Source organism: Henckelia pumila, chromosome 1, assembly GCF_033568475.1.
Source record: "Henckelia pumila isolate YLH828 chromosome 1, ASM3356847v2, whole genome shotgun sequence".
Taxonomy (NCBI): domain Eukaryota; kingdom Viridiplantae; phylum Streptophyta; class Magnoliopsida; order Lamiales; family Gesneriaceae; genus Henckelia; species Henckelia pumila.
Window position 1 is genome coordinate 30,519,902 of NC_133120.1, and position 15,640 is coordinate 30,535,541.

The 15,640-nt window shown below is 37.4% G+C and overlaps 1 protein-coding gene across 1 annotated transcript; it reads left to right on the top strand.

Annotated features, from left to right (window-relative positions):
* Positions 1–14,832: 14,832 nt before the first annotated feature.
* On the top strand, positions 14,833–15,405 carry LOC140860810 (uncharacterized). Its single transcript, XM_073263817.1, has 2 exons — positions 14,833–14,902; positions 15,137–15,405. Exons 1-2 carry the CDS (start codon positions 14,833–14,835, stop codon positions 15,403–15,405), a joined length of 339 nt encoding a protein of 112 aa, XP_073119918.1.
* The last annotated feature ends 235 nt before the right edge of the window (positions 15,406–15,640 follow it).

Sequence of the window (15,640 nt, forward strand, 5' to 3'; positions counted from 1 at the left end):
GGTCTAATGGATGTGGAAAGCTGTGGAGTTAAGAAATATTTTGTTGTTTGTGTAGATGATTTTTCCCTATATACTTGGGTAAGATTTGTGAGAAAAAAATCATATATATTTGATGTTTTTAAGAATTTGCACACAAGGATTGTGAACCTTCACAACTTGAAGGTTATAAGAATCTTGGATGCATGAAAGGCAAACACGACGATATTAAAATCGTACCCTCAATTCAATAACAAACAAATTCTATAATGTTGTCCCGATCTTTTGAACAAGTAAGTTTTCGGATATCCACCTCTAATTTACTTGAAATTAGCAATAGATAATCACGAGAAGAAAACAATTAATCACAACGGAACCTTCAAAAAACTTGTTTCTGACAATCCACGAAGATAATCAATTGACAAACAATTAATCACAACGGAACCTTCCGAAAACTTGTTTCTGACAATCCACGAAGATAATCAATTGACAAACGCCACAAAGTGGTTAGACTTTGATAAGTTTTATTTTTGGATAAACAAAGAAAAGCTTTGACATAATTCTAGAAAGAATTATAATTGATAAAAATCAATTTCCATAATTTTCAATCTTGTATTCAATAATGATTGTATATGTTGTATTTATAATACAATTACCAAATAATAAAAGATAAATAAAAATAATACAAAAGATATCAAAAGATATCATCTAAAAGTTTCCTAATGGACTTATAATACTCAAAATAATAAAAAATACTCAAAATAATAAAATAATACACAAAAATCCGAAAACACACACTACACACCGAGTGTGTGTAAATCCCGTACCGGCGCCGAGGCACTTGAAACTGGAGCCTAGGCTCTGAAGCTGTCTGAATTGTGCATTATTCTTTCAAAAATCATAATTCGAAATCCAGCCGTCGGTTCAAGCTGAAATTTTAACCGTAACTTTATAACATCCTAAACTACGTTTTGGACGGTGGAGATTGGATTTTGATCTAACAAGAATCTTCATAAAATTTCAGTACTCCACCACGAACTCTATGTTTTCCAACTTGGCTTCCTTGCTCCCCAACTTGATTGTCATGGATCCCAATTCCTTCTAATCTCGATGGCAAATTATGAGAAAAATGTTGGAACAATATGAATCTTAGATAGCTTTTTAGATTCATATCAGAAGGTGATAAGAATTCGCACTGATTATGGTAAGGAGTTCGAAAACTATTTTTTTGAGTATTTATGTGGTAAGAAAGGTATTTATCATGAATTCTCTGCTCCTAAAAACTCCGCAAGAGAATGAAATTGCTGAAAGGGAGAATAAAACTTTTCAAGAAATGGCTAGAGTGATGTTGGATTTTAAAAACATTTCAAAACGTTTTTTTGGGAAGAAACCTTAAACACAGCATGTCACTTCAAATTGAGTATACTTGAGGAATGGTTCTACTATGACTTCTTATGAAATTCTCATGGGAAGGAGGCCGAACCTTAAGTTGTGAGACCTCGGTTTTAAACAACTAATCTTTGATTAAACAACAATTAAGCATACAAGATCCAAGACAAAAAGTAATAAAGAATTTTTTTTTTGAAATAGTGCCTCGCTCGATCGGTAGAATTCAACCGATCGGGCGAGCCCAAAAGTTACAACTTTTTTCCCGGGTAAAAACCAGCACCGCTCAATTGGTCATAATCAACCAATCGAGCGGGCACCCTGAATCAAGAACAAAAACATGGCAACATGTCCCTCGCTCGATCGGTCAAAAACTACCGATCGAGCGGTGACAGTACAAAGCAAGAAAACACAATAGATTATTCCAACGCTCAAGTCCAATACATTCAATGCATAACCAGGTTCATAATACATGCAACGACAACATACAAACCTCAATACTTGCATAAACGATACAACAGATAAAAAGAAGTTTGAATTCTAAACATGATCCAACAATAAACTAGATTGACATGCTAATTCGAGTTCTAAACCGAGTCTCACTTCTAACTCTCACTCTTGATGCTAACCAGGTTTTCGCTGACTTGATCCTGCCCCACCTTTTTCCAAGTACACATACAAAATAAAGCAACAGCCGGATAACTCCGGTGAGAATGATATTCCCAGTAAAATCAACATAACATGAAATAACAAGCATTAACTCAAAACATGTAATACAGACAAAATATTCAAAGCTAATACGAATGAAATTCAGGTCTTTAAAACAGGGATATCAAAACTGATAATCAAGGAATTTCTTCTCTATTTTTGGGATCCCGAGGATGAGATCATGTAACGACTCACCGACTCTCCCAATCGAGGTGGTGCCACGTATCCCAATCCCCTAGACTTTGGTGCGACTGTGAGGAGTATGCTGACACTAGGTGAACTTATACAACCCAGACCACTCGTAACATAGCCCTCAAAACGTCTAAATAAAAAGGTTGTTCTGCCCGACAAATCAAAGGTTTTGCTCCAGATGAATGCATAAGAAAAACATAAAGCATTTAAGACATATAATAAAACTCAAACAACAAAATACATGCTCCACATTCTAGAACAAGAATTGATGCAAGTATGTGATTTTAAGGGAAAACTCAAGAACCAACTGTCCCGAGTATGCTATCCCGCTAAACGATGACTGCTTGTACCTTTCCATACAATTAGCTCCGACTCTGGATAAGCTACAATAAAAGGTTATATCAAAAACTATACAACATAACAACAACTGCTCAAGGTAATCTCTTTATCGTTCTTCGTCCAACTCTTCGACAATCGACTGCTGCTAATTCTGAGCTCGACGGCCTTCACACGAATCTGAAATGAAGCCAAGCAGATCAATATCGACACTCGAACTTCAACAAACACGATTCGATCAATTCAACTATTCGATAACCAAAACTCAAACCGGCGGCATAACAGGTATAATCTGATCAAACCGGAAACACGAACAACATTATAATATCGATATCAACTCATATCAATGCTAAAACAATAATAAAGGATCAAACAAAACAAATCTCAAAACTCAATTTTTGACATAGGATTCCAAAAATCATAACAATTTCAAATGTCGCCCTATTTCAAAACCGACTAAGAATAAACGATCAGAACTCTGTCAAGAGCAACATAACCAAAACTCAATCGATTCTAACAACATCCAAAAATAGAAGTGTATCTGATCGAAGAAAAACTTACTATATAACGGAGCTCTCGCTGCTGTGATTGCTAAACTGCCTTTAGAAATAAATTCCAACAGACGGATCGACCGAAAACCGAATCTGAAAGCTTGAAATCTTTAAAAGGGGCGCTTCAATGGTGGAGGCGTGCTAGGGGAGGAAGATGAAGTAATGAGACTAGTCAACCAAGTGTAGATATATATAAAATCCATTAATTACGTTTTAGTCCCTGAAATTTCCAAAATTTTCAAAATAGACCCTGATCAAAATCAAATCGGCTCTCGACTTCTGGAAACTCTGATTATCTCAAATAAACTCAATTAAGATAAATTTGGTGCGTTACATAAGTACTTTTATGTTTTTGACTGTGTATGTTACGTTTTGAATGATATTGATCATTTTGCAAAGTTTGATGATAAAAGTGACAAGTGTTTGTTCTTAGGTTATTCTTCGGATATTCAATATTACATGATGTTTAACATAAGAACTTAAACAATTTTTGAGTCTATTAACGTTGTGTTTGATGATTTTGCATATCTGAAGAAGAAGACTGCTAAGGACGAAGTTGATGACTTGCTTGAAAATTTTGGAAAATAAGATGTTGTCCCAAGTGTTACAACACCTCCGACAACACCTCCTACTAAAATTCCAGAAATGAAACTTGAACAGGTTACTGATGAGAATGAGGATAAAGATAGTGAGGTCATTGGAAATGTGCATGGAGATATGCAAACCTAAAGGAAAGAAAATGTGGATTATCGAAAGATGGCTGGATTAATTTTCATGAGCTCCATGTTTTCAAAGGTAAGACTTTCGTGTTTTGTGCCAAATATTGAACCCAAAAATGTAGTAGAAGCTTTGAAAGATGAATTTTGGGTCAATGTTATGCATAAAGAGCTAGAACAGTTTGTTAGAAACGATATTTGGTACTTGGTACCTTGTCCTGATCATAGTAATGTAATTGGAACCAAATGAATTTTCAAAAATAAGATTGATGAATTCGGGAAACATCGTAAGAAACAAAGCAAGGTTGTTAACTCAAGGGTATACACAGGTTGAGAGGGTAGATTTTGACGAAACCCTTGCTCCTGTAGTCCGCTTTGAGTTTGTCCGACTTATGCTTGCCATTTCGTGTCATATGTGAATGAAACTTTTTCAAATAGTTGTAAAAAAAAGTGTCTTTTTGAATTGTATTTCGAATGAAGAGGTGTATGTGAGATAACCCAAAGGGTATGAGAATCCACAACACCTAGATCATGTGTATAAGTTGAAAAAGGCATTGTATGGATTAAAGCAAGCACCACCTGCATGATATGAAATATTAACCGAGTACTTGCTCAATCTTGGATTCAAGAGATGTGAAGTTGATAAGACTTTGTTTGTGCAAAAGTCTCAAGGTAATATTTTAATCTGCCAAGTTTATATAGATGACATAATCTTTTGTGCTTCATATGAAAAACTTTTTGATGAATTTGTGAAGTGTGTGTCTTTTACTTATGAGATGAGTATGGTTGGTGAGTTGAGTTATTTCTTGGGATTGCAAATAAAACAAATGCATGATGACATCTTTTTGTGGCAAAGCAAGTATGCTATAAATCTTGTGAAAAAGTATTTGAATGAAAATTGTAAACACATGCGTACACCTATGGGGTCTAGTGAGAAACTGTCGAGGGAAGATATTGTCGAAGGTGTTGACAACACCCTCTACGAAGCATGATTGGAAGTCTCTTTTTTTGTTTTTGTGCTACTAGGCCAGATATCATGTTTAATTGTATGGTTGTGTACTGTGATAATTCAAGTTCTATTGATATATGCAAAAATCCAGTACAACACTCTCGAACCAAACACATAGACATTCGACATCACTCCATTAGAGATTTGGTCAAGAAAAAAATGATCTGTATTGAGTTTATTAGAACTGATAACCAATTAGCTGATATTTTCATCAAAGCATTGGATTTTGAGATATTCTCCAATTTAAGGAAGTCTCTCAGTATGTGTGCATTATAGACAGAACCGAGATGTTGTCTGGAGTGTTTCCAACACCCTAAGACAACACCTTTTCATGCATGTGCATCTTTAGGATCTTTAGGCATGTTGCATTCATGCATTCATACTGTTTTGTGAAGTGTTTGAATCTTTGTAACCATCGACCAGTCTACACTCAGATTTATATGCAAAATTATTTTTACAGCCTAATTGTTGTTACTTTAATTGGAGCTCTGACTAAATCACTAAGTAGTTGAGGAATGTTCGGATATTCCATGATCTTGTCCCATGTGAACGGTGATTTGGAAAATTCAAAAGTTCAACTTGATGAATTCATCAATGAAAATCTATTGATCATCAAGCTTTTATGTAAATCAGAAGAAAATGGAAAAAACTACCTAAAGGAGTCCTTTGAAGACCGTTCCTTTAGTGTGCAGGGTACCACTTCTGTTGCAATAATTCTATATGGCTATCTGTTCATTAAAAATTTCAAAAAATCTTGAGTGTTGCTGCAAGATGTTGCCAACATTGTCAATAACACTTCACCCGTAAACATTCATTTGTGTGTGTTAGCATTTTAATTCATTGTTACACTCTGGTTTTAGGCATAATTAGGACATGCATATTTATTTTATGGTGAATATATCTTGCTGAAAAGTTTGAAGTTCTAAAATAAGCGAAATTTAGTGATTTTCTCTATCCACTAATATTTTGAATTGTTTAGTGATTGAAAGTGTTTTAGTCGAGTTAAATTCGATGTGGAGTTTATCTACGGAAAGTTTGTGAAAATAAATTGGCTTGATTTATTGCTATAATTTGAAAATTTGTTGCCATTGTGATTTTAATTTTTTTTTGGATTTAGTTACCGTTAGGAATATTAACTGCAGCTGAGTAATTGGGATGTGAAGGATAGTGGATTTATTGTTTGGATTTGATCTCTTCATTAGAATATATTGTAGAGTTTTGTATTTTCCCCTTACCTTCACCACATTATCTGTTCTGCAAAAGTTCACGGTCATCATATTCTTGCCCTAATTATTCTCTTCTTATTCTAACTGTTCAAAATTTCATGGCAGGAAATAATTTTTATTCACGTGATATTCAAACAGAGATGGGCTACAAAGAAGATGTTGAGCCAGATGTTGAAAACATCCCTGACAACATCTTAGACGATTATTTTTTTGAGATATTTGATGGTCACTGTAACTACTGCTGATCCATCCCTTGAATTCTCTGATGATGAAGAAGCATCAATTGCAAAGTTTTTTTACTAACTTGAAGCAAACAAAAGCACAAAAGTCCTCTGCTACTCCTCTGCCTCTGAAGACGAACCTGATGAGAAGATGCTTTAAGAGTTTGCTGATAACCGTCCCAGTGATTTAGATAGTTCATCTTCTGAATCAAGTGAAGACTCTGTTGCTGATGAAGAATCTGAGGAATCTGCCTCTGAATAAGATGTTGCGCCAGAAGCTGCTGGCATCTTAGATGAGGAGTATTTGGTCAGTCAATATCTTTCTTCATCTTTTTATACACAAAGTGCTGCAGACGATTGGCAACACCATGCCAGTCGTGAATTCTTTGAGGAGAGCAACATAGACAGGGAGAGCTATCAACTGCAGAATACGTTTGCTCCTGCTATACTTAGAGGGAACAAAAAATTGGATCTTCCTTGATCTGAAGCAGATGTTGCGGCAGATGTTGGAAACATTTTTCCGTTCAATACAGTTTTTGTTCCTATTTCAACTCAACATCTGGATTATTTCTTTATTCATTCCCACATGCTGCGTGTTGAACAGAAGATTTTACAAGCCAAAGCAGACATTGCTTACTATAAAACTCTTTTGCCCCAATATAGAATTTTTCCTGGTGTAGGTACCTCTTTTGGACAAAAAAGGGGAGAAGATGTTGAAGATGGTGGCTCTAGATCTGGTAGAGAAGAAGCTAGTTCTTGCGAAGTAAATGATGGATCGTCACAAAGCAATAAGTTTTAGTTTTTTGTGGTTTAAGTTTATTTTGCTCTGCTCTGATTTGTCTTATGGTTTTTCTCTTATCTTGTTCTAATAAATTTTAGCTTGTTCGATTATAACTCTCTGATTTGTTCTTATAAGTTTTTTTATGCTCTGACTTAAGTGTTGAGGAGATGTTGGGAACATCCTTGACAACATCCGTGCTTTGACTAAGGGGGAGAGTGTATTTTCGAATTCAGGGAGAGAATTGATATTCAAGGGAGTTGTGATGTGTGCTGAATCGATTAAATGTGTTTTGTGATTCACTTCTGAACATGTATTAAGTATTTTCTGATCTCGCCAAGTGTTGTGTGCAGATGTTGCCAACATTCTTGACAACACTTAGAATTGAAAGATCAAATTCAGGGGAGAACTGATTTGAGAAGTTTGAACTCAGGGGGAGTTCTGAGAATTAATATTCAGGGGGAGTTGCTGAGTTTCTTTTAGATGTTTTGTCCAGAAAGGCAAAAAGGGGGAGATTGAAAGGAATTAATTATTCCTTGATATTTTTCCATGTTTGAAATATTATAATAATGTGTTTTGTCTTTCTAGGATTGATAGTTAATATTGTGTTTCCTATCTATATGTTTGATATATTTTAAACTAGGAATTGTTTTGATTTGAATTGAGATAATATAATATTCCTAGATTTAAAATATTATTGATTGGGTTAATTATATTAGGAGATATTATCACTTATTCAACTTTTATATCTATCTCTTAATTTAAATTACTTACCTTATCTATGCAGATTTCTCTCGCTTAAAAGCAAGTAGATCGAGAAGCAGATGGAGTGCAAAGCGTAGTGTGCAGAATAGAGAGAGCAAGAGCAGAGAAACACATAGAGTGCACAAGAGAGTTTCACGTAGAAAATTTTGAGACGCATTCACGAGAAATCAAGATCTCTAAATTACATAAGAAGATTGGAGATTTCTGTATTGCCATGAAGCTTTTCGAAAACACTTGAAGATTACACTTGCAAGAGTGTTGATCGAAAGATCTTTTGTGGTTCTCGAATTTTGGCAATCAGGATCAACTCCTTTTGGTTTTATCATTCTGTTTTATGTGATTTCCGTTGATGCCTTGAAGGTTTGAGAGCATTGAATATTGGTGATCAAAGACGTGTTGGTCTCGTATTTTGGCATCAAGGATCAAATCCTTTCTTGAGTTTTCTTGCTCTACTTTCAGTAGACTTTTAACGGAGTTGTTTTTATTTATTTATTTATTTTCTCATATGCTTTGAGAAAATTGATTTTTAAAATAATTCACTAGTTTTAGGGCTTTTTAAACTCTATGATTTGTTTTCTAGTGAAACTTTTGCCCTGAGGTGTTGCAAGAGTATTTTATACTCTTGCTTAAATATTTGAGTTTGATTATTTGGTTGTTTACTTATTTTATTCATGCTTTCATAAATTCTAATGCATGCTATTGGAGATGTTACTGAAGATGTTGTCAACATCTAGTGACAACATCTTAATCTGTTTTATGTGCAACCTTTTATTACTTTAGTTTTGTGCATATTTACTCTCGAGTATTATTATTGTTGGTTTGCTGTTACTATTAACGTTTTAATATTTTCACTGCATGTTGTGTAGGATGTTGTCAACATCTAGTGACAACATCTGATTCTGATAATTTTTATGTACCCTGATATTCCTTACAAAGCGTATGAGAATGTCAAGATCTATAAAGAGCAAACGAATAAGTGTTATGATAAACAAATCTTGCGACATGAATATGAACCAGGCCAACAAGTTATTTTATTTAACTCTCATTTGAAATTATTTCCAGGTAAGCTGAAGTCACGTTGGTCCGAGCCATTTATAGTGGAGAGAGTGTTTCCACATGGAGCAATCGAGCTAAAATGTCCCGATGGGAGGACATTTAAGGTGAACGTGAAAAGGGTCAAGAATTACTTTGGAGATGAAGTGCGGAAGGTGTACTGCATTTTCTTCAATGATGTGGCATAAAAGAGGGTGAAATTCTGGCTGACGACTATAAACCAAGCGCTATTTGGGAGACAACCCAAAATTTATTTTTTTTTGCTTTAGTTTTTCTTTAAATTTTGTTACTTAACTATTTCATGGTGCACACTTGTGACTTTATAGCCTAATTTTCTATAATTTTCAATTTTTTTTCAGGCTTTGGGATCCCAAATTTGAGCTTCATGCGCGCCCGTGCCTACACTATTGAGCGCCTGTGCGAATCTGTGTGGAATAAAAAATTTGCTGAGCGAACTTCATGCGCGCCCGCTCCTTCTCACATGCGCGCCCGCGAAGTTGCAACCCCAGAAACAAGCCAAAATCGAGCCCTATGCGTGCCCGCGCATTCTCTAAGGCGCACCTGCGCAATCCTGTGCAGGTTTAATTGTTGAATAGTGAACAGCATGCGCGCCCGTGCCCTTCTGTGAAACAAACTAGTGAACTTACGTACTACATGTGAGGCCACGCGGATCCATAGGCGCTCCCGCTCTACGCGTGTTTAAAATCTTACTCTTGCTCGATTTCTTCACTTCACTTTCCTTTCTCACATCTCTTCCAACTCTTCTAAATCCCTAAATTCCCTTCACCTCATGCTTCAAATCTCCTTTCCTATCTTGCATCAATTGTGCTCACCACATACCTCTTAGTCCTATATTTTCCCGTTTCACATCCTCCCCCTTTTCAATCGTAATGTTGGTGGCCATATTATTTTTGAAAGTGTTGTGTTTGTGTATTCACTCGACCAAAATTTTCTCCAGGAAACATGTGTTAAGTTCTACTTGTTGGAGTTTCATTAAATTTACTCCTATTTGTGGCTTGAATGGGTTTGAATTTTTGTTGAAGTGGTTTGTGTGGTGTATTGGTTTGAATTGAAGGGTGGTGTATACGTGTGAAGTTTGAATCCATTTCTATCGTTTTCTTGTGTGAATTTGAAGTTTGGGGGTATTATATCCAAGGTTTTATTTTCAAAAGCTCTTCGTTGTTTAGATTGCCCACAAGGTGTTTGTATATGGCTCCAAAGAAAAATTTGAAGCAAGGAGCCTGATCTTGCCCTTCTTCTTTTGACGTTAAGAGATTTTGGGATGAGACGACGAAAGCAAATTATCAAATGTTGTTATCTAATAGCATGTTGCCGGAGCGTGGGTTCGATATGTCAATGGGTTTTGATCCTTCTTTTCCAATGAGTGCTGTTGGGTGTGTTGTTGTGGCTAGGCATTGGGAAATATTTACGAAGCAACCGATGGATGCCGTAGTTTCCCTTGTGAGGGAGTTTTATGCAAATTTGAAAGTCAAGCATACTCAATTGAAGGTCTTGGTGCGGGGTAAGTTGGTGGCTTTCGATGCTCATTCCATCAACACATTTTTCGAAATTCCACCGTTAATGCACGATGAATATGTGGAATACAAAGTCGATGAAGTTGATTATGATGCCATCTTGAGGAGATTATGTGTCGCAGGAGCGCAGTGGAGATTGGGCCGTGACAATGTACCATCTAAGTTGAAGAAAACATATTTAGTTCCCAAAGCAAAGCAGTGTTACTCCTTTAAGTGTGCTCGGTTGAAGCCCACGAACCATAATCATGAGGTTACACGAGATAGGGCCATTTTGGTTTACCGCATTCTTGTTGGGAAGACGGTTTATTTGTGTGACGCCTAAAATTTCCTCAATTAGAGTTTCATGCCTAAATCTATTTTTAATATTCATAATTTTAATTTTCGGTATTTAAATGCCTAAACTAGTCTTTAATATTGATAATTTTAATTATTTTAATTTTTTGGGATTAATTGGCTAAATATTATATTGCTTCTGCGCATTAGAATTTATTATTTCTAACTTTTTGTGAAAATTAGTATTTTTATTTCTGGTTTTGTAGGATCGGATTTAATATTTTAAAATTAGGATTTTTTTAAGCTTGTATTTTTATTTAGTGCGATTTAATTTGTAGTCCTAATTTCTTTATTTCCTTGACATTTTTTTTTTGTGTATAACATTTTTCCCTAAATTTTATAACACTTCCATTTTTTTTCTAAGGTTTACCTACTTGTACACTTGAATTCAAGGTTCAATCCTAGCCACACATCCACACGCACAAGACTCACGCACTCACACACTCAAACACTCACAAGGGGGCCGAATTGTTCCCTGTTCTTCACGTTTCCCATCGGCTCCTCTTCTTCGAGATTTTCTTCACCATTCACGCCACCAACAGCTTCCATTTCCGAAAATTCATCTTCACGAAAGCTGGTTGAGCTACTCCCCTTCCCATTGAGCTCGATTTTAGCTCCTCCCTCGCCCTCCATAGCTCGACCGCAGCTTACGTAGCTTCTGTTCTCTTCGATTTTTTTTGTTCAAGCTAGGCAAGGATATGGCTTCCTTGTTCCGTCTTATAGATTAGTATTTATATATATATATATATATTGATTATTGGGTGTTGCATTTCATGAAATATATGTACATTGGTATGCCTTGCTTGAGTTTCCCTTTTCTTTTTTTTTTTCTGTCCAGCCGAGATGTTCTTCTTTTTTTTTTTTGTGTGTTCATGGTGAAATCGTAATGTTGGATTAATTATGATACATATATGGCTTTGAAATGCAAGTATGAGGAGTTATGCCACCTATGAACATTTCCAGTATTATTCCATGCTTTGAGGTTTCGAAATTTTGGAGTTGCTAGCATGATTGGTTTGAACTGTGTTGTTCCTTTTTGTGTGTTGTGGGATGATTTTTATGGTGTTTAAGGGGCTGCCACGGTTGATATGTAGTTCACGTGGTGGCTTGTAGGAAGGCTTGGAGTCTTGCTTGGTTTTGGTTTGGGGGAGGCATTCGAAATTGGAGAGGTAAGGGTCTGTTTTGGTTAAGTGTTTAAGTGTCGTCATTGAACCGGGTTTAGGATGATTTAAGGCAAGTTGTAGGGGCTGAAAATGTGGTTGATTGTGGACTTGGTCCTAGAATTAGAGTCTTGAGGGATTGGTAGGTTTATAGTTATGTTTGGAATGAGTTTGGGCTAGGGAATTTGAGAAGAATTTTCCTAAGTTTTTGGGCTGTCCGGATACTGGTTTTAAAACAAGGATTAAACTCGGGTTTTGGCCAAGGGCTCAGGTCGGGAATTAGTTTAGGATTTTGGAATTATGTTGGTCCAAGCGGAAATCAATTCGGTTAAGTTTGGGGCGAGTTTTAGATTTTAAATGTTAAGGTGCAGATTGGGTTGAACACAAAGGGGCTGCTGCCCGGAAATTGACCTTTTGAAAAATAATTGCTTAGGAAATAAATTCAAAGGATGACTTTTTTACTTATTTCTAAGTGTCGTGGAGTCGTGGTTTCAAATGGAATCCTTTTTGGATAAGAATCGAGTAAGTTATAAATTTTACGGGTAAACCGCTCAAAGTTGTTGTAAGTGCAATTTATGGGTTAAATTTTCCATCCTTTGGTTTAGTTCCTAAATCACCATCCCGGTCATCCTTGTGTGAGTCATACGCATGATTATCGCCTAATATTTACATTTACATCATTTTTACATTTACGACATATTTCCTTATGCATGCTAAGTCCCATATTCATGAATTAAAGAAAAATTACTTTTTTCGAACGAAGTGAGTTGGTTGTGACTATATTTATTTACGTGTATGTGTGGGGTTGGAAGACGTTCTGACCTACCTTAACACCTGACGTGTATGTGTGGGGCTGAGAGACGTTTTGGCCTACCTTACCAAATATTTACGTGTATGTGCGGGGTTGAGAAAAATCTTGGGCTCCCTTACCAAGTATGGGCAAGATGGGTTGGGTATTACCTGACCTCCTTGCGGCATAGTGCACTGCAACCATGATCATGATCGAAATCACAGAGTCACAACCCAAGGATCTAAGTTCAAATATTTATGTCAATGAATCCGTATAGTTTTACTCAGTTTTATTGCTTATGTTTAACTCAGTCATGCATATGTTTCATTCATGTTCATTCCTTTAATTTAGATATCACTTATTTTAAGTTAAGGGCGCAAAATTATTTTATTACAAGCTATTTTAAATCTTTCTGTTCTTGTATTTACGTAGTACTCATTATCCCCCCATATTCTTGCTGAGTATTTTGACTCACTCAACTTATTTGTTTTCAGGTGATGACTATTCCTTTGAGGCTGGGGGCAGGATCCCCAGAGCGAGGTCACTGGTGGTGCAGGCCCTTGACCGACGTGCTTTAGTTGTTCCGCAAACTCTGATGTTGCCCTTTTTTATTTATGAGTGGAATATTTTCATACACTGTCAGTCATTTGCAGGAGGTGTTTTCCCTGCTTTAAAACTTTTAGCATGTAAACTTAACATTTTTATTCCTCAACTGAGTGGGATAAACTCCCCTTTTTAGATTTTTATGATTACTGTATTTGGATTAAATTTATCAGGCGTCTATTTCTTTTGCTGTATTGTTGTCTCTGGCAGGTTGGCTTTGTAATAGTTTCAAACGAGTCATGGCAAATTTTTGAAAAATCCCGTATTTTCTTTATTAAATAATTATATTAGTGGTATCTATCGAGACATTTCAGTTGGTATCAGAGTATGGTCTTGGATTGGATCTCGCCTCGAAGTCTGTAAGATTTATGTTTCATTTATTTCTATTTGTTCGGATTAGTAGCATTATTTTCCTAAATTATTTGAAACATGTTTGAGTATAGATAAAAATATTTTCTTAAGGCATGAAATTTAAATTTTGGAATTTGAACTTGCACACAGATGGCACCTCGACGTGACCTCCATGCACCTCCACCGCCTCCGCCGCCGCCGCCACCTCCTCCGCCCCATCCACCAATTGATGTTGGGGATCAGGTGCTAGCCGTCCTGGCTCGTATCTTAGAGCAGCATGCCGAGGCCCCGAGGGCTAGACCTAGCGCGGTCTATGAGCAGTTCAGGAAGATGGATCCCAAGGATTTCTCGGGGACTACGGATCCGATGGTAGAGGAGGGTTGGATTCGCTCGCTTGAGGCGATTTTTCGCTACATGGAGTTGGGAGATGGAGACCGGGTTCGTTATATGACGTTCCTACTCAAGGATGATTCCGCCTTGTTGTTTGAGGGTGTGGAGAAGACTGTGGATGTTACCACCCTGACTTGTGAAGCATTCAAGACTCTCTTCTATGAGAAGTACTATACCGCTGAGGTGAGAGCGCAGTTGAAAAAGGAGTTCATGAGTCTCCAGCAGGGAGATCTGTCTGTATCCGAGTTTGTGCGCAAATTCGAGAGGGGCTGCCACTTCGTGCCATTGATAGGTAATGATGAGGAGGAGAAGTTGCAGCATTTTGTTGCTTGTTTGAGGCCTACTATTCATAGGGATGTGATGATGGCTGAGCCCGTGTACTATGCAACCGCTATCAGAAAGGCATTACGGTTCGAGCAGTCCTTGAAGGACATCAGTGCTGAGGTTCATAGCAAGAGGACCTTCACTCACCAGGGTCACCAGCAGCAGAAGGGCAAGAGGCCATTTACTAGGCCACAGAGACAGCAGGGACCGTTTAGGCCTAAGGGGCATCTGGCCCATAGGCCCCAGGGGCATCATGCTCAGAGACCTCAGGGACACCAGGCTCAGAGACCCGCTCCTTCCAAGGATGGGGAGAAGCCTCGTTGCCCAAATTGCAATCGTGCCCATCATGGGAAGTGTTTGGCAGGCGCAGGAGTCTGTTTTTGGTGCAAGAAGCCAGGGCACATAGCTCCGGATTGTCCATAGCACTGGATGCCGACTCAAGGGAGAGTCTTTGTGATGCAGGCCGAGGAGGCTGATCCTGATACCACGCTCATCACAGGTAATATTTAGAGCTTTTGATTAAAGGTGAATTAATTGACTTGTAGATGCAATTTTCGATTGTGAGCTTTTCTTTTGGGAATGTGAACTTATTAAGTAGCATGATTCGTGTTAGTTGTGGCATGTTAGCATGATTAATTCTGAATTTGAGAATTTGATGAATTAGAATGAACCTAAGTAGAACTAGCTTTGTTTGTTCCCAATCTTTTCATGGTTGTAATCACCTTTAATTCAGGTAGAATATTAGTAGTCGGTGTGGCCATTAGAGCCTTGTTAGACTCAGGGGCTACGCATTCTTTTATTTCGGAGGCTTTTACCCGCAAGCAGGGTATTGAGTGTGAAGAGTTGTTTGGTGGATTCACAGTGACCGTCCCATCAAGGGAAAAACTGTCCACGAGGAATATGGTGAAGAATCTTGAACTCTTACTCCAAGGGCAATCAGTGAGTGCCGATCTGATAGTGTTGCCCATGCTTGAGTTTGACTTGATACTTGGGATGGACTAGATGACGAAGAATGCTGTGGTGATTGATTTTCAGCAGCGATCAGTGATGGTCCGACCGGAGGGAGAGGAACCATTCTGGTTTGAGGCTACTAGGAGTTCGAAGAGGACCCAGCTATATCTCTCATGCAAGCTAAGCAGTTGGTGCATGATGGATGTGAGGCATTCTTGGCCAGTGTATCTTTGTTAGAGTTGCCAGCACGTCTGGATATTTCAGATGTGGACATGGTTAGGGATTT

Bases quoted from the DNA above. Each gene is read 5' to 3' on its own strand.
- LOC140860810 (XM_073263817.1), top strand. From the start codon at position 14,833: ATGCCGACTCAAGGGAGAGTCTTTGTGATGCAGGCCGAGGAGGCTGAT. The intron at 14,903-15,136 runs GTAATATTTAGA...CCTTTAATTCAG, and splicing joins TGATACCACGCTCATCACAG to GTAGAATATTAGTAGTCGGT.